The sequence below is a fragment of the Ambystoma mexicanum genome, chromosome 6q (genome assembly GCF_040938575.1).
Source record: "Ambystoma mexicanum isolate Mex_15411 chromosome 6q, UKY_AmexF1_1, whole genome shotgun sequence".
Classification (NCBI taxonomy): Eukaryota; Metazoa; Chordata; class Amphibia; order Caudata; family Ambystomatidae; genus Ambystoma; species Ambystoma mexicanum.
This window is the reverse complement of record NC_090937.1, coordinates 399,552,429-399,579,453: the sequence shown is the minus strand read 5'-3', so window position 1 is coordinate 399,579,453 and position 27,025 is coordinate 399,552,429. Positions and strand designations below refer to the sequence as shown.

At 45.0% G+C, this 27,025-nt stretch overlaps 1 protein-coding gene across 4 annotated transcripts in view; it reads right to left on the bottom strand.

Moving 5' to 3' along the window:
• MAML3 (mastermind like transcriptional coactivator 3) overlaps nt 1-27,025 on the bottom strand; it is a 1,010,390-nt gene that overhangs the window by 29,717 nt on the left and 953,648 nt on the right. For 2 of the 4 annotated variants that reach the window (XM_069630891.1, XM_069630892.1), the window contains exon 5: nt 3,704-3,817. The exons of the other annotated variants lie outside the window; for them this stretch is intronic. In XM_069630891.1, the coding sequence (XP_069486992.1) occupies nt 3,704-3,817 (114 nt within the window). The remainder of the gene's footprint in view (nt 1-3,703; nt 3,818-27,025) is intronic. 4 annotated transcript variants of the gene reach the window in all.

The following is a 27,025-nucleotide window of genomic DNA, read 5'->3' as shown; positions in this document are numbered from 1 at the left end:
AATGTCTCGTGGCCTAGTAAGATCGTTGTATTGTCCTCCCTTGTTCCCCTCTCTTGCCTCGTCGCGCCTTGAACCACTTGTGTATAGGCGAGCAATAAATAAAATATCATATCATATATCAGGTTTGGTGTGTAGAGCCGCCACGATAATGTTTCTTTATTGTTTCAATCTCAGATACTTGTGAGTCCACCTGTTTATAAACTCGAGCAAGGTCAAATAGTTCTTTCAGTGGTAACAGCTTTCTGGTGATGTGTTTTCTGAATGTTGAGGACGTGTATCCTTCAATTATGCAGATTCTGATGGCTTCCTCCTCAGAGAATGGGTTACATTGGCAGTGAGACACTCTGGAGGTGAAGGACAAATGAGTCGATTGTTTCTTGCGATTTCTGGCTGTATTGGTTAAAAGTGTATCATTCATATTCACACTTGAGGTGCGCTAAATATTTGCCGTTTAATTCCACATTTGGGGTAGCATAGGAGATACTTTCTTGGTCAGGGAGTGTTTTGATGATGGATTTGTCTTCTCTACCTACAAAATTGGTGATGGTTTTTGCCATGTCTTTTGTGTCCTTGTCACCCATAACCTGGATGAAGTCCTCAAAGTAATCGAGCAAGTAAGACCATCTGGTTCCCCTATCAGCCTGTGGGCGAGTTCCGGAGGGTTGGGTTTGTGGAGAAATGATGCTCCGTGAGAGTGTGGGGCAGGCTGCTGTTCGCCATGTTTATTTTACATGTTTTGTGGAAATGAAGTCTTTGATTTGTGCTGTTGTTCCTTGTGCTCGGTAGATGTTGAATTGTAATGTAACTTGTGTTCATAAGAAGCAGTGTAGACCAAATAGTCCAAAAAAATGTTGGTCAATGTAATTACTAGATGTGTGTGTGCATGGGAAAAGGTAGGTACACACTATGAAGACGGATGATGGTGGAGTGTCTCACTGTTATGTGGTGCTTTGGGGAAGCACTGCACGCCACCTCAAACGGTGGACGCGTGTGGCGTATTCATCTCTAAGCGGGAAGGGAGCTGCTTTCCGTTTTGTGATGGGTGTGCGGTTCACATCTCCTTGTCCGCGACAGGAGGATACATGGTGGGCGGCGGGCAGGCAGTGTAGTGCTTACCAGAAATTAAAGGTGCAATGATTAGCACCTGGTGCGGACAGCATTCCCTCGATGCGGTCTAGGAAATATGGAGTCGGAATGGAGGTACGGGGGGAAGCCGATGATCAGTACAGTGCTCTCCGGGATTCGTAGAGCACTTGAAGTAGGTTTCCTCGTTTGTCACTGTTGTGTGTCATCCCTCCTGGGAGCATGGTATCTCCCAGGGCTGGTGCCATGATGACATGGTGGTAACCATGTGACATATTTAATGCAAGTCTGCACGCTGTATGATTGCAGCGTTGGTGTTGCACCGGGTGATCCTGGTATTTGGTGCGGCCCGCCCTGGTGATAAGGGGCGGGTCGCCACAGTCACCAGTTTTATTCTAGGACAATGTAGGTTAACTCTTTTAAAGCAAAGAATAATGCAGTAACGTACTGAGGATTTATCACGTCCTCTTTGTCTTTGCTCCAGAACGCAATACCCCTTTTCCTCTCCTTCCACCGCCTCTTCCTGTCTAGGTCGCTTATCGGCACCCGAGCTACTTGCAGAGAAACAACAAACCGCAGTACTCCAAAACCAGACTTTATGGTAGTAAGCAGGACTTTCTACAAAACAAATGTAAAAATTCCCTTTCCTCGCCACCTGCACGACTTCCCGGGTTATTGAGGTACAGGGAACTAGCAAGTTACCCTTCAAAAAAGTCAGGGATCACTAACATCCAGTAGGCAGAGAGAGGGATACGCCACTGACATGTGTCACTCTGTGAGAGTGCTTTTCTGCTCTACATTATAGCCCACAAGGCGCCTGACTTCCTCGGGTGCCATGTTCCCAAAAGACTAACTTCATGTGATATTATTTATTTATTTATTTTGTGGCAGTCGCTCTTTGACCTGTACATTGGAGAACAATATGGGTTACTGTCATTTTTCCCAAAGGTGCAAATCTGTCAGAAGCCATTTGCTTGAACAGGAGACAAAGCCCCCCCCTTTGAATTAGGCCTCATTAGGAGGCATGTGGGCCATGCATTTTAGGCACGCAGTTTTTCTACTAACTGCATAAAATTAATCCAGTTAAATACAATGGACAGGTATAGTCAGTGGGGCTTTAAATATTTGAGTCAACTCCTTTTCCGAAATATTTTTAAAATATATTGCTCAAAACCCTGTTGTTGGTTTTTCTATTTTGGAAATGGCTTCAGTTAGAATGCTCAAACTCATACCTGCCTAACCTCGGGATTTAGCTCAGAGACTCTGGGTTTTTATGCTCATCTCCGAGTCTCAGGGGAAGATCATGGAGCCTCTGGGTTTTCAGGCCGTTCAGGACACCACTGTAAAATGAGCTGCATCGCGGCCACATTGCCATTGCTGTGCTTGCAGTATCAACCCCTCCAATTGCATTTGCCTTGGGGCAACCAATCCGCAGAACCGAGCGGAGGAAGGAACCAGAAAGCCCCACCCACAGTCAGACATGGTTCCCACTGCCGGCATAGCATGTGTAGGAGAGGCAGGGAGGGCCTTACCAAACCCCTGCAATGTCCAGAAGGTCCCCATTCAAGCACTGAACATGCTCCAATCCACGAGGTTCAAGAGGAGGTAAAGGCGACATGAACCAATCCTCCGAGCAGAGGAAGTACCTGAAAGAGCCCCCGCCCCTAGTCAGGCACGACCACCACTGCCACAACAGCATGTGCATGAGAGGCGGGGAAGGCCTTACCAACCCCCTCCACACACTGTCTGTATCTGCAGAAGAGGCCGGTAGCAGGCCCCGGGACCGCGGGAGGCAGCAAGATTCCCAGTCAATTAAATGATGTTTCTGTCAATCAAATTTCCTTTGGACCGGGGGACTTATTTTTTTTTTTCCCAGCTGCGAGACACGTTGCGTTTCGCAGTGGGAAAAAAGTTTTTAAAAGTTTTCAAAAATGGCCACCGCAGACAGAAAACAGTTTGTTTTCTCTTTCTGTAGTGGCCATTGTAAACAAAGAAAACGGCCACCATGGAACAGGGAGAAGAGACTAGTGTGGTCCTTTCTCGCTTTCCATGGTTGCCTGAAAAAGAAATGAAAAAAGACGACGACAACGACCGGCGCCAGGGACGCGCAAGTACGTGAGTGGGATTGCCGCCTGGTAAGGCTTGCAAATGTACCAATCGGTGCATTTGTTTCAAGCGAAAAAACCTGTGCCGGGTACTCATTTATTTCATTGTAAGGCACTTATACATCAAGAAAATTGTGTTTCAAAAATAGCAGTACGTGGTGCCGGATGGTACCTGAAAGAACATGGTTACCTACAAACAGATTAAATATTGTAAAATGTGTAGCATTTCATGTGTTTGTTTTAAAAGAGCTATTACTATACACCCCACAACACAGCCGCCCCTGCTGCCAGGTCCCTCACTAATGATCCGTGTCACATTGCGCAGCAACAGTGCAGAACATGCGCGTAAGTAGTAACAGACTGTGGCATAAACCCTGCAATATACATTAATGAAAATGGATGAGCAGGGCAGGTATCAACTTTAAATGAGCAAGGAGTTGCACACCCCTGCACTATTCACACTGGAAGGGGAAAATGTACATATCTACTTTGAGGATCAACATTGGGTAACTTGCCTGCCCCCGCCGGGTTGGGGTGAAGGGCGTTGTTGTCGCAACAGCCCAAGGCGCCACAGGCACTGCGATCCAATGCAGCCGCCCCATCTCCTCTGCCTCTCACTATTACTTGTCCTGTCAGGAATGTACAAAAATGGCTGTTTAAGTCTGTGACAATGTTGTATTCTCCTTATGACATCCTCAAGATTTCTTACATTCTCTCTAGGGCACAGTACTTCCAATGCAAGCTCCGCTAGCTTCCACTCTGGGTCCACATTACACACGATGAAACCATTACAACCAGTGTGGTCCTTTGTACGAGTCAGACCCTGAGTTTGACATTCTTGGCCTCACCGTGGGTCTCCAGGGTCCCCCTTAGACTTCTGTCAGAGGCTGTGCCCAGTGAGCCTTGCTCTGCCGATGGCAGGATCCAGGCTCACTGGCTGGGCTCCATCTTGGGATTCAGAAAATCCCAGCTCTCAGCCCCATGAACAGGACACCCTTAAACAACTCCTTTATGGACAACAGCTTCCCACGGCAACATGGCTAATGCTACCAAACCTGTCAGACCTTTGGATTCATGTTTATGAATTCCAAATGTAGATGAATGGAGCAACATTTTTCAAATTCTCAATGCTATAACAAGACACACTTCTAAAATTGAATTCATCCTGTGCAGGCCTGCATCGGCCAACTAAAAGGTTAATTCACCTAGTTGCAGCGTCGACAATGGGACTTTGATGTTGATTATTTACTGGCTGGTGTAATAAATTACTATATACAGGTCTCAGTGAGTACTCAATGCACATCTGCCTCAGAGCTGCCCCAGAGCCGACCCCCACTCCCCGCCCAGGCACAGTCAGAATTAGGCGTGCAGAATAGACTGGCAGAGATGGACTTCCAAGTAACTGGAATCTACATGCAACACTGCTGCCAAGGGCAGCCGTAGACAATGCAGGTTGAGGTTGTGCAAACAAAAATTTCTGAAGGGATTCTGACAAGCAGGTTCAAACACTATAAAACATGGTACTCTACCCTCCTAAAACGCACTCCACAATGTGACGGGATGTATGGATTTTGCAAGTCCTGGATTCTAATCATGGGGCAACAGTGAAATCTACAGGGGAAAAGCGGCATTGTCACACATCTGTTCATTGACTTTTAGAGCTGCTAAATCAGGCGGTGGAGCCTAATAAGGCCCTGAAGGTGGTGGAAATAGTATTTAACACATTAAGCTTTTTCTTTTTAATTCAGAAACACACATGATATTGCTTCTGATCTTTTCTAGGGAGTTTAGGTTCGATCACTGGAAGAAAGTGTTTGTCTGCCTGATTTGCAGATTATAGTGCAAATTGTTGACATAACAAACCTAGAACCAGGTTGTCGAATATATTTCATCCTGTTCTCAGCCTTTTTTAACTGGATTTGCAACACACACCTTCCATTTCAGGTGTGTGAGGTAAATGGACAGTCTACCACTATTTCCCCAAGCTCCCAAACAATCATACTTTGTCCATGTTTAACAATCATAAACACCTTTTTTTCTTTTTGAAGTTCAGGTTTTGTAGCTCACGCTGGCACTAATTAAAGGAATGGTTCGCCCAAAAATTTGTATTTCAAAAATAGATAGGCAATATAAAAAAAAAAAAACGATTGGCATTTTTTTTTTTCGAAGTCCCATGTAAAATTTTGAGCAATTCAAGCTCAAAAATTGAAAAAGCAAGCACATGGGCGCATCCATTTTGTGAAATGGATGCCCGCCTGTGCTGGCTTTTGCTTTTGCGGCACTAATGAAGGAAAAGCCAGCCAGCTGTAGTAAACAAAAGCTACCACTGGGTGGCTTTTCCTTCATTGGTAACGGGACTCGGAGGACGCGGACCGGAGACTACAGGCAGAAAAGCTGCAGCTGCATCTCGGTAAGTGCTATTTTTTTTTTTTTTAAATAAGCACTAGCTGTGGTTTTTTTCCTAAGTTTTCCGGGCTGGAGGAGCCCAGAAAACTTAGAAATAAAACTGCAGCTTTAAAAACTTTGTATTTATGTTTGCGTTCGCTTTTGAAGCGACCGCAAACATAAATACAACGTTATTGTGTTTGAAAACTCTGCGGTTTTTCTTTCTAAGTTTCTCAGGCTCCTCCGAACCTGAGAAACGTAGAAAGAGAAACCGCAGCGTTTTCAAACACAACCGCGTTGTGTTTCTGCCTAAATCTGCTTTCCCATTTGGGGCTCTACTAGAGCCCCAAATTGCAAAGAAGATTTAGGCAGAAACACTCCAGCATTTAGCATTGCGGAAAACAACCGCCTAGTGTTTCTGCCTAAATCTGCTTTCCCATTTGGGGCTCTAGGGCACCCTACAGGGAGCCCTAGAGCCCCAAATGGGAAAGCAGATTTAGGCAGAAACACTGCAGCATTTAGCATTTCCCATTTGGGGCTCTCGGGCCCCCCGTGGGGAGCCCGAGAGCCCCAAATGGGAAATCAGATTTAGGCAGAAACACCGCGGCATGTAAACACAACCGTGTTGTGTTTCTGCCTGCCTTGGCTTTCACTTTGGGTCTCCGGTGCTCCCATGGGGGAGCACCGGAGACCCAAAGTGATAGCCACGGCACGCAGAAACACAACGCGGTTGTGTTTGAAAACGCTGCGGTTTTTCTTTCTGAGTTTCTCAGTCTCCTCCGAGCCAGAGGAGCCTGAGAAACTTAGAAAGAAAAACCGCAGCGTTTTCAAACACAATAACATTGTATTTATGTTTGCGGTCGCTTCAAAAGCTACCGCAAACATAAATACAACGTTTTTAAAGCTGCGGTTTTATTTCTAAGTTTTCCGGGCTCCTCCAGCCCAGAAAACGTAGAAAAAAAAACGCAGCTAGTGTTTATTTTTATTAAAAAAATAGCGCTTACCGAGATGCAGCTGCAGCTTTTCTGCCTGTAGTCTCCGGTCCCCGTCCTCCGCGTACAGCACCAATGAAGGAAAAGCCACCCAGTGGTAGCTTTTGTTTACTACAGCTGGCTGGCTTTTCCTTAATTAGTGCCGCAAAAGCCAAAGCGAGCACAGCGGCGGGCATCCATTTCACAAAATGGATACCCCCATGTGCTATCTTTGAGCTTGAATTGCCCAAAATTTTACATAGGGACTTCGAAGAAAAAAAAATGGCAATCGTTTTTTTTTTATATTGCCTATCTATTTTTGAAATAAAAATGTTTGGGCAAACCATTCCTTTAATCTCTTGCCAACTACTCTCCGCCGATTGCTGGTATCTGTCTTGCATAATGTGGTCAACCCTATTTTCCTTTCCCCAGCATACAAACACAGAAATAATTATTATTAGCACTCAGGGTGGCATGCTAATAGCCTGAGAGACAATCAGGATCCAGGCCTTCTGGGTATTAGTCACTGACATGGTCATGGATCCTGATAGCTCTCAGTATTCCATCTACCCTGAAAGGTGTTGCTGCTGTCTTCACTTCCTCCCTGCCCCCACTGACCACATTCATTACCCCGCCCACCTCTTACCATCCTGTTGCCCATCATCATGCACTTTCTCCATACCAAAAAGGGCTTCCTGCTGCCCAGCCATGAGAGTACATTGCTCGGCGGCCATGTTTTAAGTCTTACATATTTTTAAAAGTGTCCCCAGTGACTGGTCCAACGGCTGGGTGCTTATAGCTTTCATTGCTCTGACCATTGATTAATATTTGTTGTTTTGAGGTCTCACTCCTCATTATGTCATTACACCTCACTATGCCACATAAGTAGGACTTCTGGGCTCATACCAAGTGTTGCCTTTGGCAACAGGAACTCATGCTTAACTAGCATCCTAGAAAAGGCATAGCCTATAGATGCGCCAATCAGAATGATTGAGATGTGGCCTATAACACCTGATGACGGCTATCTTCAAATGGAAATCTTTCAATCTCTTTTTAACCTTATTTTTGCACTCATGCAGGGGGCACAAAGCGAGGGTAAGAAGGCAGTTGCTAATAGCTTCATCGAAAGCTTAGGATATGTTTAATCAGGGATAAAACTGAAACCTGAATAAACATTGAGTCTGTTAGCAGCAAATAATGGCTCACTACTCTTGAAACACCTAGATGCAACTAATTGTGCAGACAGACCCACCTGACACCGTTTCCACCTGTAGCTCACCCATGCAGATCAGAAGGTCCTAAAGGGCAGTACATGCTGTACAGACTAACAATGACACTTAACTAAAGCTGGACGGAAGCATGGGGGCTTCCCTGTCTGCCTAAACACTAAATTGCATGATTGTTATTCACTGGGTTCTGTTCCAAGGCACAAGAGACTTAATAAAGGAAAGAGGGCCAGACAAATGTTTAGAGCCCAAGAGTCTGATAACCTTTTAAATGTTCTGCTTTAAATAGCCCCATACTGGATGTTTTTAATGTGAGAAAAAGCACAGAAATGGCTTACAATACAATCTGGAGCTGTTAAATTAATAACTTCCACAGATGGCAGTACATTTATAGCATCCATTCCAAATGTGGTCCTCAAAGAGTTCAAACACTATTTGATGGCCATAGCTCGTTACAACCTTTACTAGAAACCTTTTAAGCATGGAAGTGTTTAGATTTGAATATAATGAAATGACTTCTATATTTCTCAGGCATGAAATTGTATTAATTATCTGCACAACGAAAACAACTGAAGTGCTGGTGTAGTCACTGTGATGAAGCCTGCGGAATCCACACAGAATCACTGCCTAAAGTCTCTTCCCAGGTGGCCAGGGGAAGGCAGGCGCATCCTGATCCTAACCCTGGGGGTGGTATTACCCGGGTGGATCACCTGGGAGGAGAAGGTCCCCAAGGGAACCGGAGGGTTCTGCTACGAGAGACACACTACTCATCTTTGGAGGATGAGATATCCAAGATGCCAGAATATCTAATGGCCCCTTGTAGGAATCAACCTCCCTATCCCAAAGGTACCCTCCATATATGTATGTAAAGCCCTTATGTTCAGTATAAGGATCAGAACATCAATACCCTCCCTTCTGCAAAATATGTTTCTCTTGGTTTAAACTGTGAAAACAAGAAACACATATCTTCAAGTCCCTTATCTAGAGGTATGTTTTGTAGACAAAGAGAATTAAATAAAACTAAAACTGAAAAATGTAATAAATGAAGAGACTGTTGGTACTTCAAGTACTAGGATGAGGAAGAGGAGCTTGGAGGCAGAGAACTGCAATACACAGTCTAGTGTCCCTAACATTCTACACCTGAGCGGGAATTTGGATTATTTAAATCCCCCTCCGGTGCAGATGCAGGTTAGTAGCATTAGTAGCTTTAGAAGGAGTTATTTGTGGCTGTGTATGCAGCAGGTGAAGAACGAAGACACTGTGACCACTTTCGTACCTTTGGCGGTTAATGGTGCTGAGATAGTCGTGAGTAGGAGAAGCCCGAACTGCAGAGGGCACGCAGCAGGAAGCGCTGCGGGATAGAGGAGCTCTCTGCACATTGTGTCTGTCTCCGGAGGCTGGGGAGCACCGATCTATGATAGGAGCACAGTGAGATCCGGTCAGAGACGGCATGGGGCACTGAGCGGCAAACAGAGCTATCAGACACTCCAAGTCTGGCGTGGAAAGAAGACCTGGTGGCAGTGCAGCGCAGTGAGGGACTGGTGAGCTGGCCTTGAATAGGTGACCCCGGGTGCTCGGGTGTGAACCGCTAGCTACAAATATACCCTTTGAATACCGAACTAGTGACAGAAGGAAGTAATTACGAGACCTCTGGGTCTTTTTCCTCCTGACATACTTCTGGGTCTTTCTCCTATTGACAGACCTCTGCAGGTCTTTATACTCTTGTCACACCTCAGGGTCTTTCTCCTTTCAGATCTCTGGGTTTTTCACCTCGTGACACATATCTGGGTCTTTCTCCATGACATACCTCTATGTCTTTCTCATCCTCACACCCCTTTGGGTGTTTCTCCTAATGACACTCCTCTGGATTGTTTTCCTCCCAGACCTCTGGAATCTAGTTAGCCCAGACCTCCTGGTGTATATTTTGACAGCCCCCTCAGTCTCTTAATTCACCAACTCGAGGTCTGTCTTTCCTCAGTCTCCTGTTGCCTTCATACCCAAGCGTTCTGTGTCCTTCCAGTCTCAGGCTCTCACAGCTTACACGGGCTCTCCTTCCTGGTTCAGGACACACTCTTTACCCCCTGTGGCTTCATATAGGGTTTCTGTACCCACAAGAGGCTCGCTGAACATGCAGGTGAGCTTGGCTCTGCAGGATTTCAACCCTCACTTGATTCACTTAAAGGGACAGTCACGGCTAAGGTGACAATGAGACAAGCTCCTGTCTCCCATGCTTAACATGGTGGGAATAGACATGAGACGGCCCATGCCACCCCAACGAAACGCATGGTATGTTGCTGCCCCCATTGACCGGCAGGTTAGGGCAAAACAAATAGAACCACTAAACTAGGGTATGAGAAATCATAGGATGACCTTGAAATCAAGGAACTTGGGAATGAAAATGACAATTCCCCCAACTAACAAGAGGCGAAAAAATAGACAAAGAACGTTTGATGTTTTCTCCCAGGACTTAGGTGGTTTTAAAAGTGGACAGACATCAAACCACACTAGAGATACATTCCAAGTGTGAGGATTGGAAGGACAATGCGACAAACGGGTCAGATTGTGCAATTTACTACAACAATATATATCAGGACGGGGCAGAAACTGCGAGTAGATTTCAAATATTAAATAAAGGAAAACACAAAGCCTGAGGTTTGACTGCATTGGTCAGAATACCTGCTTAATAAAACAGATCACATGAACTTTTCCACAGTCGCCATTCATCAACTTATTCAACAGCACATATCGCATTTTAGGTAATGCAGCACTGTCAAAAGCGGGCATGGAGACTTCTGTGGGTCAGCTCATTGGAGGAGATGGAACTTGCTTCAGAATTTGTTTTTTAAACGGCTGACTCATCCCGGGATCGTTCATCTATCTGTGACAAAACCCCTAAAAGCATTGGTAAAATAAATGCTTTCACTTTTAATCTGGAATGCAATTAGTATGTTTGGGTTGCAACCAGAGAAATAAACGCATTAGTCTTTATCTGTAAAAATAGACGCATGCTTTTGCCTCCATAAATAAAACAGCATTCCACACGAACAAAGAAAAAAACCATTACCATCTGTAATTAATGGAATTTAGATAGGACATTATTTAAAGCCTGATTCTTGTGACCTGGTTCTGGTATCTGCTTTTTTGGCGTCACCATATTGTAACCTCTCTGTCCACCTGAATGAAGATGATTTTCGGTAAAATTTTGAAACACACTCGAAAAGTAAGAAATCATTGTAATATACAGGGGCAAGCACAGAAAATAAATGTGGTATGCATCATTTTCTCTTTAAAACATTGAAGTAGTCATCAGTTGCATGTTAAGGGAATAGCAAGAGAACATATGAATGTGCGCTCAAATTGCCTCCCGTTAAAAGCTGTGAGGTTCCATTTTAACATGAATATTGGCTACTGTTAGAAAGTAACAAACCGATTAATGATTATTATCCCGATATTGTTCCACTGAGATTATACCCTTCCTGAATAGAAACACAAGGCCACAATCTACAAAGTAGATGGGCCTCATTACGAGTCTGCCGGTAGCCGTGCCGGTAAAACCGGCAGGCTGCCGCCAGCCTCGCAGGGATTTGCCGGCGCCGGACTTGCCGGATTTACCGGGGCATTACAGCCAGTAATGTAATTCTGGCGCTGACATTCCGTTACTCCCCATTCCCGTGGAGTCCCGCACAGGAATGGGGGCCGCGGAAACACTGGCACCATGCAGTAATGGTGCCGGTGATTCGCGTCCGTCTGCGGCCGGTGGCGTAACGCACTCCAGGTCGGACCTGGCGGGTGTAACCCCACACGGCCACAACACTCGTAGTTAGCCGGTCTGGAAAACGGCGCTGGTACGGTTATACCAGCACCATTAAATCCAGACCAGCTAACTCGTAATGAGGCCCAATGTCACTTAAACTAAAATGTCTAACTGCATTTATCTTGCGCACACACACCTCTAGAGACAGATAGAGGTACTTAAAAAATGTCAGTTTCAGTTATTTTGTCCATTCTGTGGTGCGCAGTGATAAAATATGTAAATGTATGAAATTGTGCAAGATTGACCCGAAAAAATACACCTCATATGGTAAGATGGCTTGCCGTCCTCACTAGGGACACCGAATTTGGCAACAAATCCAGTAGTAACATTTTATGCACAGATGACTACTGAAATATTGCAGCAGTCGCCTCTTTTTGAATTGCATAGCAATCTGTAATTTGTTATTGGTGGAAGGAAACAATAGTAAGGGCAAGATCTCAGCTAAGGATATTGAGGTAATGAATGATTCATGTCTAATGAAAAAACGATCAGGAGACCGTAATGATATGGATAACATACTGAAAAATGATGCGGAGCGAGATGCTGACAAAAGCTCCCTGTTGAATCGCTGCAAAAGAAACTAGATTTATTCTGGGTTCAAAAACAAACCTTTAAAAAAAAACACCAACAACTATAAAAGGGTTAATCTAGAGGAGCTTTGTAAAGACTAGTCATCCTATTATTAAAGTGTCACCTGATCCCCTAGAATGGGATAGCACACACATTGCAGGCTAGTGCAAAAAGAGGTAACAAAGAGGTCACATTTGTACAAAGAATAAGAAAGGGAGGAACAGAGTGATGCTTGTTGACAGGATAGAGGATTACAGTTCACAGGAAATCAGCATTGACAACTAATAAAGAGGGCATATTGCCATTTTGAGAGACCGGTCCTGTAGGTGCACAGAAAAGAAGAAACATGCTTAACAATATGGACAGGAACAAGACTAAGAAGAATGTCCCTTACTCTTGAGATCTGCGGAAGATGTGGGAAATACGGGTACACACCAGAGAAGCTATAACATGGGAAGTACTCCTAAGCAAAGCGGACATCCGGGACCAAAATAATCCAGAATTGTAGAGAGGCAACAGTGACTTGTCATCACTAGAGGTGGTTCTGGATAGCAAGGTGGGGATGTCCGAAAAATGACAAACCAATAGGAACCTTTAAGTGGCAAATCAAAAGATGAGCATAAAAAAGAAAAACAGTCTGATTGATGAGAACAAATTATAACAAAACAACCGATTCCAATAGCTGGAGTAGGGAAATTACATCTAATTGTAATACTTGAACTAACACAAGTGAGAGTGATGGGCAGGACAAGGCAATACAAAAATCATAATAGAATGCAAATAACTATTATGGATAGCAATGCGCTGCCCTACAACCAGAGTTGTGTCTTGAATATTTTACGTCGGATTCCAGAACTTCATTTGCTTGAAACCTATGTGGAACCTCTGTGGAGAGTGGGATGCCCCCTTCCAAACTATCTATAATATCGAGTTAATATGAAATGTCAAAAAAGAAAGTAAGGGGCCAACACATAGTGTGAGACATTAAAGGCAATGGCTGGTATGGATGCCTTTACTTAAGCCTCATTAGAGGCAATTGCCAGATTTAACTGACTTAAGTATTGGGTATCTACCAGGGGGCAAGAGATGATTTAGAACAAGGCTGCTCCTGCAAGTAAATATGAATTTTGGCCAAGATAATGCTACTAAATGGTTATGGCTAGCAAGGGTGCTGCATTGCGGGTCGAGGCACACAGGGTCAAGGAAACCTTACTTGGACTCCCAATATGTTGGATGTTATCACAAAACACAATTTGTTTATATTTTGAGACGTTTAACTTCTGGATGCATTGAAAATAGACAAAATGATGGCTATTCTAGGACTGGCCAACTAGTTGGTCATGTGCGACCAAAAGGAGGACTCATAGGTGAGCATAGTACCATGACAGGAATGCCAACATTGAGCCGTAGGGTGCTTGCTAGAAAAATAGAAGTAAGCAATGGAGAACTTATCCATAGATAAATGGTCATTAACATGTACGACTTAACAAGTATGCCATCTACAAACAAGATATGGGTAAATGCAAGGTCTCTAGTAGAGAAATGGTTGTGTAACTACACTTCAGATCTAATAAGCATAGCTGCAGATTGTGATCCTTGGTGTCCTTTCTCAATGGGACTCAACACCCTGCTGAGGAAAGGGGAGTGGCACATGCACTTTTGCATCAACTGAAAAGTAAAAAGAAAGGTCTTGACTGGGCTACCAACCTAAAATATGAACACTTTATAATGTTACGGGCCACACAAGGGGAGATATACAGGGCCAATATACCAGAGTTACAAACTGTGCAGCCGAGATCGTAAATTACTATTTTGTTACAGGTTAGGATTTTAAATATGTAAAAAGAGGAAATTTGCCCAAGAGGCAAGTGTGATCATTTCCCATTGGTACTGCCATGCGAAACCCTATTGCAGAGAGTAGAACAGAAAGGAATAGTTAGCTCAATTAATTAATCTTAATCTAGCAATAACAAAAAAAATAATCCAGTGTTTAAATAAGAAGAAACGGTAACAGAAAGAATAAAGAGGAGTTACCTTAACAGTATCCTAGAAAACATAAGGGTGATTACAAAAACATACAATACATTTACAATTTATAACGCACTGATTCAGGGAGTTATATCGGAAATGGAAATATGATCAACTCCCGGCATCAAAATTCATAATATGCTATTACATGTACAAATCAGATAGGTGAATGGCTAAGAATAAGAGTCACAAGGTGTGTTATAGAAAGGGATTTGAAGGATGAGTACCTTTACAGCGCAACACAATTTATTTTCTTGAGCATTTGTTAGGCGCTTATACAACTGAATAGTGTTTCAAAGCGCCACAAGGCTAAATAGGAAGGGAGCAAGGGAAAATAACAATAGCAAAAACAGTCAAATGCAGTTATGGTCCTACTAGGCTTTGTGGCTTTCGGGCATGCAAGTGCAGTGAGGAGAAGTGCAGGAGAAAGTGAGCGGCGACCTAGGAGAAGGCAAGACTGTTGGAGGGCCCGGGAGGGAAGGGCTAAGGGGAGCCAAGGAGGAGAACCTCAAGCTAAGTGTTAGTGAAGGCAACTCCCAAAGGTGGCATTAAGACCTGTCAGGCAGGCACCCGCACTGGCAGTGCAGTTAGAGGGAGGGTGCTGGTATTGACTCGGAAGAAGGACCTGGAATCCTGTTTGATTCATGAGGTTCAGGCCCCCAGTCACAGAGGCAGTGGGGTGACTAGCAGGGAAGGGAAAGAGGGAATGAAGTACAGAACAGGAACTTGAGGAGGTCCGGCTCAAGTCTAAGAGGGGCAGGGAGGCGCCAGCCGAGGGGAAGAGACCTGCCCCAACTCTCTGCTTGGAGAAGCGTTTCACAGACAAAGAGGTGGAGTTAGAGGAACGTAGGGCGCAGGCAGGGGAGTATTTAGGGAGGGAAAGAAGGCCTTGTGGATGATACAGAGGGTCTTGAATTTGATACTTGCAGCCACCCGGAGCCAGTGTAGAGATTTTAGAGCTGGAGAGATACGGTCTTTGGGCTCGAGGCCAAGGATAAGTCTTGCAGCCCTATTCGGGATTAGCTGGAAGGGGGATGGGGAGGACAGAGGGAGATTGAGAAAGAGGCTGTTGCAATAGTCCAGCCTGGAGAGGACCAGAGCTCTGGAGACATTCAGCTTTTGGGGGAAGGTGAGGAAAGGAAGAATACCTCAGAGTCTGAGAAGGTGGACTTCTTAGTAAGGTCCATGATGTGAGGGATGAAGGAGAGAATGGAATCGAAGATGATTCCGAGGTTTTTGGCCTCACAGGATGGTGGAGGTAGAGGGCCCAAAGAGGGTGGCCAGAGGGTATAAGGAAAATAGGTTGCAGGTGTCCCTATCAGAAGGGTCTCCATCTTACTGGCCTTAAGGCAGAGATTGTTAGATACCCACCATGCCTGAATGGTGGCCAGACAGTCAGGGATCAGAGAGGAGGAAGAGGAGGTAGTAGAGGGAAGTTTGAAGGAAAGCTGTGTGTCATCCGCATAACAATGGAAATAGGCAGAGAAGGAGGAAATCAGGTGAGCAAGAGGGGCAAGATAGATATTGAAGAGCCATGGCGATAGGATAGAGCACTGGGGGATGCCACAGGTAGAAAGTGGGGTGGGTGAGGAGAAAGGGCCCAATTGCAACTGGGAAGGGCTGTTAGTGAGAAAAAGGTCAGCCAATTCAATGCTCGGTCAGTGATGCCGAGGGTGGCACAAGAGTAATTTTATGAGGCTGCAATGTTTGACTGTGTAAAAGGCAGAGGAAAGATCAAGGAAAATGAGAACAGCGGGAGAGTTGGCGTCAAGTTTTGTGAGCATGGTTTCACGGGTGTTCAGGAGAGCAGTTTCCGTGCCTGTGGATTCCCAGAATCCAGATTGATGGTCATGAAGGACACCAACAAGATCAGTGTGGAGGGTCAGTTGGGTGAGGACCAGTTACTCCAAGAGTTTACCCAGGAAGGGGGTAGTGGAAATAGGGTGATAGTTTTTCCGGATAGGGGGGATCAGCAGACAGCTTTTTTAAGAGAGGGTGCACAAGGAGTGGTTACAGAAGTCAGCAAGAGCCAGTGCGAGAGAGGGCGAGAGAGGAGGTATTGTCCTTAATGGTTCTGTAGGATCAGGGGACACCTGTTTGGAGGAGGCCTTCATTGAGCGGACCACTTTAGAGACCTCATCCAGTGCTATGGGTAGGAGGGCGGAGAGTGAGGGGGTGGAAGGAGAGGAGTCAAGGGAGGCAGGGGAGCAGGCGCGGGAGTGGAGATGGGAGTGGAGGAGAGAGAGGACAGGATGTCCCGAGTTTTTGATGTGAAATGGGAGGCCAAAGCAGTGCAGAGAACATGGGAAGGGAGGAGATAGGTGGAAACTGCAGCTGGATTGGTGAGTTCCTTACATATTTTGGCTGTGTTGTTAGTGGCTCCAGAGAAGGAATATTGCTGTTGTAGCAGTAGTCAGGCCAGTTTGTCAGAGGGTACACCCAAGGCCTGCCACTTCCATTCAGCAACTCTGCACTTGCGTTTCAGAGATGCTAGATCTGAGTTGTACCAGCTATTATTTTTGGAGGCAGGTTTTAGGAGGATCCTTGTGGCAGGGGCAAGCATGTAGAGATTGAGAGGTGCAGGTTAGCAAGGACAGAGCCAGAGAGAGAATCAGAGGTGGGAGTGTGGATGAAGGTGGAGGTGAAAGCAGTGACTGACACTTGCTTCATAGGTTGGATGATGGCAAAGGAGACTGGAAGTGCTGGGGGTGGTTCTGATAGAGGGCCAAGTGGCCCCAGTGGGAGGAGAGGAGAGAGTGTTCAGACCAAGAGGTGGTGTGGTGACCGGATTAGGGATGTCGCCAGAAATGAGGGCGTCCTGGGTGTGACTGACAGAGTGGGTCGGGCCAGAAGGGAGAAGGGAGAAGGGAGAAGGGGGAGAGAGAGAGAGAGAGAGAGAGAGAGAGAGAGGGAGAGGGAGGGAGAGAGAGAGAGAGAGAGAGAGAGAGAGAGAGAGAGGGAATCACAGAGGACGTGGAACTGAGAGGTGGATGATTCAAAGGAGTTGAGGTGGATGTTGAAGTCACCAAGGAGGAGGAGTTTGGAAGAAAAGGTTGAGACGCAGGAGGTGAGGTCGGCCCATTCAGAGAGGAAAAGAGAGATAGGGTCAGAGGGCCTGTAGATAGTGGCGAGAGAGAGAGAGAGAGACAAAGAGAGAGAGAGAGAGAGAGAGAGAGACCAAGCCTACAGACAAGGCATTCAAAAGAGGAGTAGAATTGAGTAGGTATAATGGAGGCAGGAGCGTTCATGAGTGGGTACACGGGGACAATCAGGGCCATCCCACCTCCAGGCTTGCTGAGTCTGGGTTTGGAGAGGATTTTGTAGCCCTCAGGAAGGAAAGTGTCAAGAGCAGTGACAGAGCTGGCATTGAACCACATCTCGGTAAGAGCGAGGACATCTAGGTCAAAGTCTTCGAGAAGGAGACAGATGTCAGAGTAGCTTAGTGAAGCTGGTCACCACCTTTGAAGTGGGGTACAGGGGTGTGATACTCCTGTCAGTGGTGGTGGAAAGGTTAGAGGAGTGGCAGGAAAGGGAGGAAGGTTATGAGCGAGGGCAGGTGCTAATCAAGAAGGAGGAGTTTTGGAATTCCCAGCAACCACAGAATTAAGAAAGTGACCTTGTCTTTCCCTGCATCTCTGAGTCGCCTTGATGCAGGTTTGGACACCTTCTACCCTATTCAAGCTGCTACACGAGAACTGCCAGAGTCCTGATCTCAACACCTGACTGCCTCCAGGTGTCAGTGTGCACTGAACGCTCATACCAAAGCTCTGCCATCTTCATATGAGACTTGCTGAGTCTACTAGCATCCCCAACTCAACACCGCTGTCTGCTTACCAGCTCTCTCTCCAGCTCCCACTCCTCACTGCTGCCCTGGCTCTGTGTTGAGCCAGATTAGCCCGCTCATTGCCAAAGGCCAGTCTCTCGTCCTCTGCACCCATGGTCGCTGAGTCTTCCAGCACTGCCGACCAGACATCACCTGCTGCTGCTGCTGCCAAACAGCACAACATTTTCAAGCTAGGCACTGCCACACCTAGACACCAAAAGCACTTAGACTCCTGGATTGATGCCAAAATGCCTGGCTCAACACTACTGAGCCCCAAAGACAAGAACATGGAGAACTGTGAAGAACTTTTGTGCCCTGGGTCCACCTTTGGGACCAGAGTGACTTTCAACCCCCTCCCCTTCTCTACCTTTTTCGTATGGACAAATCCGTTGAACTGTGCCAATCTTGTGCCCAACACCGCTGGCTCATCTACCCATTCACAAACGTCTGCATTGTCTGTGTTCTCTTACAGAGGGGGGGTTTCTTAGTGGTTTGGACATTCATTTGTTTTGCAGCTCTGTAATGTTGATGTTTGGGATAACTACTGTTATCAGCTCACCCCTTCTGAAGATCTAGTCTTCCATCACCACTTCCATCACCCTGCTCTACCACACAAGGCGAAGGAGGTATACCTGCTAGGATTTGCATATTTTACCTTTGTGCGCTGGTTTATTAGTAGTGCAGGGCTGAATAGGCAGTTTACCCATTACTCATCCCGGTACTCCTGCAGAGTAGTAATGGTTTCATCACACAAGTTGATGTTTGACAAGGTCTGAAATAGCAAGCAATGGGGCTCTATGTTGTTTTGGTGGCACACATTTGAAAGAGGTGCGTTTGGTAAAGCTAAATTTACATTTTGTTCTCTTTTTTTTCCTTTAATGAGGAGTGCCCCCATGGCCTCCTCCCTCTGCATGATTTTGGAAATCATTTCCATTCTTTCCTTTTTCTGACACTGTTCCAGTTCACTCTCCTTTGTTTTCCTTTGGGTATATCCTTTCCATTTGTATTATTGCTAGTATGCTTTCCACCACCATCCTTCTTCTGCTCACTTCCATTATCATCCTATCTCAAATATTAACTGGACCATTCTCCTCCAATTTCTCTCGCTCAGCCTTCTCATTGTCGTAACTTAAGTCCTCCCCTCCACCCCATGCCCCATGAAAGGCCGAAAATAACCCACTTTTGTTTAAATGTTTTCCCAGTTGTATGAAAAAACTGCCCTTTTCTCTCAATTTGTTTGTCCTTTGTTCTACCCCAATCCTTTATAACATTGACTCCTGATCCCAGATGTGTTTCCTCAGTAAGCCCCACTGGGAATGGCAAATACTTGGATTCCTTCCCCTTTTCTTCTTTTTCTGATCAACTCCATAATTTTCTACTAAGGACACACTTCCCAATTAGTACCAATAGGCAGTTCCTTTTTTGGTATTTGTCTTGATCCCTGCTGCCGCACCCCCTCCCCACTATCCTACCAATCTTGAATATTTAATTGGGAGGCTTTCTCTCAGGGTATATTGAACAGCCTTAGTCTTACATCACTACACACGTTTCTTTCTCCAATATGTACCCCCTGAGCTATCCCTCTTATATGCAATCTCAAATGTTTCTGTTCTGCGGACTGCCCCCGTGCAGTGTTACACTGCTTCCAAGCTAAGATTGCGCTTCATAAAATCTGAATATAAAAATAAAATGTTATTTTCACAGTAGTACTCCTCTTCTGGTATTAATCCTTCGTAATCTACTAACTGTTTTTGGTTGTAGCTCTCTACCTTCTATCCTCCCCAGGGCTGGTGCTTTAGCTTTTTTGTAATTTTTAATTATACCAGAGTAAACATAATCCTTATCAACCCCCTTCCTAGTGCTGTTTTAGGCAAGGTTTTTCCAGTGATCTTAGTGGGCGGACCGGAGCTCCTCTACTTTTTTTTTTCTGTCCGTAAACTTTTATTTTAAAAAGAAACCATTCCGTAATGGTTTCGTTTTAAAATAATAGTGTAGGAAGAAGTTGAAACTGCACTGAACATTCCCTTAAACAGCAGGTGTGTTTGGGTGGGTGGATTGCGCGTGGGCGTGGCGATGGGACTTGTGGGGAATGGGGGCAGGCCAGCAGGGAACATAGTTCCTCTACTTCTTTGCATACACTTCAGCCAGTGAGCTTTTCCTAAATGATCGGTTCTCTCATAAGAACCCATAAATCCAGACTTTCCCACAGGGTCTAGTTTGTTGATCACATTATTTAACCTCGTTATTTTCCCTCTTCGAATTCCTCTTTCCATGGAGTAGTGATACCAAGTAAGGGACCCTCAAGACCATTTTCTGCGGCAGCCAAAACTAAATTGTCTCACTAGCCAAAGCCAAGCTGGTGGTTTCTGGATTGTTTTTATTTTTTGTTCAAAGTATTGTTTTTGATGTACTGTTTAGCAGCTTCATTGCAGCCTCTAGACAGGAGTCATAAATAAGTCCTGGAAAGACTTATAGGCCACATCCAAAGGTAAAGGGTGCGAGTAGTTGTGTGCAAGCAAAAAACTCACAGGCCATAAGAAAGAAAAAAAAATAGTGAAAACAAAGAGAAAGAGAAAGCGAAGAAAGGAATAAAAGCAGGATAAAGAAAGAGAAAGGAATGTGAAAGAAAGAGGTAAGATCGGAGGATGGAAAGAAAATGTTTAGTAATCAAAGAAACAAAAATATCACGCAAAGGGAGAGCACAAGATAAAAGGAAAATTAAAATGAGGGAGAATGAACTAAGAAAGAGGGAAAGGTACAAGATATGAAATGGAAAATGCGCGTCTCTGCAAAAAACAAATCTATTGAACAGGCAGTTTTCGTTAAGAATAGATCAGATCACATAATATAGTGGGGAGACTTCAATCACATCCTCCACAAATGGCCTGACACTACATCCCAAAACTGCAGAAAAAATAAAAGACAAAATGGCCCAGAACAAATTGTTATCAGTACTCAACCTCGTAGGAATATGGTGTTTGTAGGACATGGTGGCAAGGCACTTCACATTCTACTCGACCTCAAGAGGTTTTATCTTAGGCTGACTAAATTCTAATCTCTAAAGCACTAGAACAAGGGGCCCACGACAGAATCTGTAACATGAACTTTTCGGATCACACCTCAATACAAATGTCTCTGGGGACGCAGACAAGATACACAAGCATGGGGACTTGACAGAAGCTTGCTTAAAAATGTAAATAGAAGAGAGAATCAAAAAAGAATTGAAAGAGTACTCTGAGAAAAATGTGGACATTGTAAAAGGCGTACAGATGCTGAGGCAAGTCAAGAAAGCATTTGTTTATAGCCGTTTTAAACAGCTGAAAGCAATAAAAGACAGAAACAGTAATAAACTAGAAATCCTAGAAGAGGGACTGGAGGAACTTAAAAAAAATATGCAAACAACAAAGAGCACTAACAATTGATGAGGAAATCTATCAATCAGAATAACGAAATAAATAGCAAACTGCATATGCAGAGAAATATCTCTTCTTCAAGCAAAGATACTGGGATAGCAAGAAGAATGACATTTTGCTAGCTTACTGTACTGCCTATTGAAATGGTCAGCAATAAATATAGCAGAGTGAGCAAAGATGACCATGCAAAGCAACTACTACACTTCAAGGAGACAGAAAAACAATGTGCACAATACTTTCAGACTATACATCAAGAAGGTTGGGGATGTAAAGAAAATAGAAAGGCACCAGAGCCCCCATTAACACCCAAGGAAAGGGAGGCACTTGAAAACCCAGTAACTGTGCAACAAGTAAAATGGACGATATCGAACATGCAGAGAAACAACCTCTAGGCCCAGATTTTTACCCTGATCTTGTGACTTGATTCAGCACCCTCTACAAGGTAGGGATGGTATCAGACTGCTTCCATGACACCATTAAAGAGTCAATAATTGATATCATCCCAAACCCCAGCTGACAGTCAGATATGCGCCAACTACAGAGCATTATGTATAGTAACATTTTAAAGATCTTGACAAGAAATATGGAGAAACTGCAGAGGAGGCTACTGCATCCTAATCAAGCAGGGTTTGTGAAGAGACAGAAAGCCCAGCATCACACTATGCTCCCTGAAAGCCTCATCCGTTACTGGAAAAAAACGGAAAACGCTGTGCGCACTTCCTCAGAATTACAAATAAAAAAAACATTCGATAATGTGAGCTAGGATTTCCTCTTCAAGACCGTTGAATGCGTGAAATTTGGTATAGCATTTATTAAACTGCAGAGTCTATGAAATTTTGATTGTGCAGGCCAAGGTCAATAACACTATCAGAGACGAGGCACAAAAGAAGACAAAGTTTACATGACTCATGATAACCCAACAAACAGCAAAGCTCATTTTATATGTAGATAACATGACTCGCTAGAGGCTTCTGCTAATGTTAGAGATGCTAAGCTGCTTTGGGGAGATGTCATGATATAGGATTAACTGGGAAAAAACGTTATTTATGCCCATCAGGAGCTCACCCCCAAACAGGAATTGCCCACATATAGCACTGCCATCAAACATTTGGGAATTACCTTTCCTAGTGACATGGATGAAATTGTGATGCTGAACCTGGATCCCGCCCCCCACCCTACTGACTGGCCTTCCCTCTATAATATCACAAGACTGGGAAGATGGTCATCGCTGAAACTTGGCATACCAGGTCACATACATGTGATCAAGAGGATGGGCCTCCTGCGACTGCTCTATGTCCTCAGCAACCTTCCCTCCCCATACCAAAATCAAAATATATGGAAATCGACAAGCGGCTCTTAGACCTCACCAAATGTAGTACAAAAACTAAACAGTTACTCAAGAGATTGCAAATCCACCATTAGCTAAAGGGGGCTTTGGCCTTCCGAACACGAAGGGTCTGCACCAAAGCATCAGAAATTAGACTGAGATAGGTTGAACTCAAAACAGCTTTGTCATCCTCGGGCAACCTGAAAGCACTGATGCTTCAGTCAAACCACTCTGATCCCTCAGCTCAACCAATACATATGTGCTTAGTAAGGAAGATTCTATGGAGGTGGGCTAGAATTCGGAACTGCAACCTGCTGAAAACAGAAGGAACAGTGATATGGGGCAACTTTAATTTCTGAATTTTGAACAGATCATTCCAATGGCAGAGCTCTGCTACCCGTCCACTAGGGCAACCAAACTCCCTTTGTCCTGTATTCCATGTGACAACCTTGTTTGCCTGTTTGGTCTAGGACCCCGTTTGGCTTAAGACCAGTCCCAAAAGGAATTACCTCTGTAAGCCCGGGCACATTTCTTTTGAATTTGATTTGATATGGCAACTCCCCTCCTCTGATTCATTTCCTCACACGGATCCCCAACACTGTACCGCCTACTGTCTTGCTCTTTGTTGAATATGGTGGAAAATTCCACACTGAGCTACACAGAGGAAAAAACTACAGAATTGATTCAAGGTCCATCTCTTTTTGATCCACCCGGTCTGAACCAACCTACCACTGCAACAAACACAGGTGATGACCTTTTAAAACTCAAGAAAAAGGTGTTCTGAACCGAGCTACAAGGACATTTTCTCAGTGAGCATTTGAAAGCAAGTATCATACTGGCGGGCTTGATTGTCTGCAATGAACCATTTTTGTTCTTGAATGACAAGGAATATACCACAAATTCAAGTTTCATCGCTACCAAGTGTAGCCGGGACCTTATGGTCCTTACAATTACTACGGCTCAACGCATGAGCGCGGAATTACAAAAAAAACACTGGACACGGAGGAAGCTAGCTTTAGCACGAGCACTCTGATTACTAATGCTAGCGAACAACTGTGTGAGATCAATAAAAAATGTGAGATCTTTAAATCCAACACACTAACTAAAAAAAAAAAAACACAGAAAGATATTAAAGACTTCAAGACTGAAGTAGTCTAGTAGTCTATCCGTACACTACTGAAGAATACATCAACTCTATAAATAAACGGGGAATATCAGCCCCAGCGAGGCAAGGTGGCAGGAGAAGGTGTGTTACGTTCTCTGTTCCAAGCATTAACTCCTCCTCCGATGGATCTGACTACAATTTTAGACCTTATCAATACAACCAATTTGGCCAACCGTTATTACAGCCACCCCCAGACCCCTTTTTAGGGAGAGGCGGGCCAGGGGGAGTATGGGGACCTCCGTTTTGGAACCCCGCCCTACCAAGGCCAACGCAGGCATCCACGCCAACGGAGGAGATGGATTCCACACCCGATATAGATTTGCCAATTTTCAATCTAGCCAAAATAGATCTCACGCCACCCCAATTCTCAGTTTTGTCCAAAGGCCTCTCCAGCACAGAATGGCATAACACAGAACTTGAAGTACAGTGTTTTTTACACACAGTAAGACTTCCAACCTTTTTTTAAAGACAGGGTAGACATGAAATGAAGATAATCAGGCTGAGGAATGAGGGGAGACAACAAATAGTGGGTAAATGGCCACATGGAGCGACAGATCAGAGTTGAGGAGAGGCTAGGTTTCAGCTACAATGAGAGTGGTGATAAGGACAGAGAGAGGTGATAAGGACAGAAGGCGGCAGGAAGAGGTGGAGTTTAAAAGTACAAGACGAAATAGACATGGAGGTGAAGGAAGCAGAGGTAGAAGTGAGGTGGAACCAGAGAAAGAGTGGTATGTGAGAAGGACAGAAATCAAGATTAAGGTGATTGGTACATGTGGAGGTGAGATGAGACTTATCCAGATGTCATAAGAGGACGACTAAGGCAGAGGGGGGGGGCAAGAGTATGAGAAAGGTAGAAATCGAGGTGTGAGGAAGGGAGAGGTAGTGGTGGGGAGGAAAATGTTTAAATGAAAGGTAAACTGGCAGGGATATGGTTGAGAGGAGGACAAAATTAAAGATGAGGTGAGAGAATAAGCATGGTGGAGAAGGAGAAGACATTGTAAGAGTGGTAGAGATTACCTGTTGCAAAGGTTATTGGCATACTGCAAACACATTTGGCTATTTCTACCTTTGATCTCTATATGGCCTTGAAACGTTCCCCCCTTCCTGGACCTTTAATAGGTTATCAATTCCATACCCATTATATATGCAGGCTGACAATACTTCTTACTGGAAATATTGAGACTAGCAATTGGTGTTACTGGCATACAGAGGTTGGCCATACTTGCTGCTGGCAAAAATGGGGCAACTCGAGGCAGGCAAAACTAGGGCACATAGAGGTGGGGCATACTGTGAAGAACTCATGGTGACAACAAGTAAGACAGACACAAGTGATCACAGTTCAAGGGTGTTTATTGAACAATGAAATGCTGTATGCAGATTTGAAAAACGCCTAATCTAAACCTAAATCTAAGATGGGAGCAAGCGTCAACCATCAAATGAAAATACGGCCGTCCTAGTAGTGTTGTGTCAGAACAAAAGAGCCTATACTAAAAAAAAAAAAATATTGCCAAACCTCACAACTAATACAAAAGGGGGTGTGGGAAAGTTTTCAAGAGAAGAAAGAAGCGTTCTCATAATATGTCAGGATGCAGTAGCCTGGGTCTCTCTTCCCCACGTTTTGGACACGGGGGTAAGATGGGAGCACAGTATAGTCTCGGGCTCCTCCAGCACAAGACGACAGTTCCAATGGCAGCTCTCAGGACACACTCTCTGGCTTATCTAGTTTGAGATGATAGTTCAGCCTTTAACCCTCAAGCTTTCTGTTCTAAGGGCCGTCTATGGCCAAGTCTAGTTTCCCTTGAAAGTCTCCTGCCGTCAAGGACCTGACGTGTTCAAACAACAAAACAAAAGTTCCTTTAACAAATTAAAGCTCTTTTCCAATGCTTGCTGGGTGATGGGTTCACCCCTGGATCTCCCTCGGTCAGGCTTGGACCCCTCTGTCTTTTGCAGAATTTCTTTTCCCTTGGTTTCTCAATATTTTCTCTTACTGTTGGATTCATTTCTCTTTTGTCATACTGCTTGTAGATTAAAGTCTTTCGATTGTACAGGGATTTTGCTTGACCCTCTGCATGACGACTTTGACCTGCTCCGCTGGTCTTTCTACAGCCTTCTGGTACTTGTAGTTTCTCTCATATGGGGCTCGACCAGAGTCTCTTGAGTTATCACCCACGTGGTGCCGGTTTCCCTCTGCCACTGGTCTCCCCTTGACACTTTTTACAATTCATTGAAAGTTCATCAGCTCTGGTTCAAAACTTGCCACTTGGCGATTCTTACTCAACACAGCCCGGTTCTTATTGGTTCGCCCCTCGACTCACTGGCTGTGATCAACCGCTTGGCTGTTGCCTCTCTGGTGTCAAGGCCCATACCACGGGCACAGGAACTTCCCTAGCTTCTGCTTATTGGCATAGGATTGCCCTGTGAACCATTGACATCTGCTGCAGGACACTTGTGCTATTGTTTGCGATCCTAGGCTCTCTTCCACGGAGGTTCCGCGGGTCTGGGACAAAAAGGGCAAGGCCAACTCTCTCCTCACCACCCTCTCGATTCCTGCCGCCTTTCTCCTTCTCTTGAACTGCCACGTAGTAGTTGTCTCATCGTGTTGTCTGCCATGCTCGCCTTTCTCGTACTGTGCTCTCTGGCACCACCTTTTAACCCTGTGGGGAAGGGAAAGGGCTGTCAGGTGTGTGTGTAATTATAATCAATTGCCTGACTTTGCCTGATCCTTGTATTGGGACATGTCAGGTAAATGGCTCTGGTCTTAGTCTGTTGTCCTTTGTGTTGTGAGAAAGTGTTAAAAGTTTGAAGGGGGGCAGTGGTTTAGAATGTCCTCCGTGAGAGGATGGGGACAAGGAAGGGGGATACCGTGTCTCACCCATCAGTGTCCCACTCCCACTCACCGAGGACCTCCCATCCAGGTGATCCTCCCTTGCTGGTTCACCCCCAGGAACCGGATCCAATAGCGATGGCCGTGTCCTGGCCACCTGGATGACAGATCGCCAGGGACTAGCAAGGGAGACACCTTTGGGTTTCTCACAATACCCATTTCCGAATGTATGTGGGGGGAGAGGGGGGGGCTGCTGGCCAAATGTGGTTCTAGGGAGGTGCAGACTAGGCC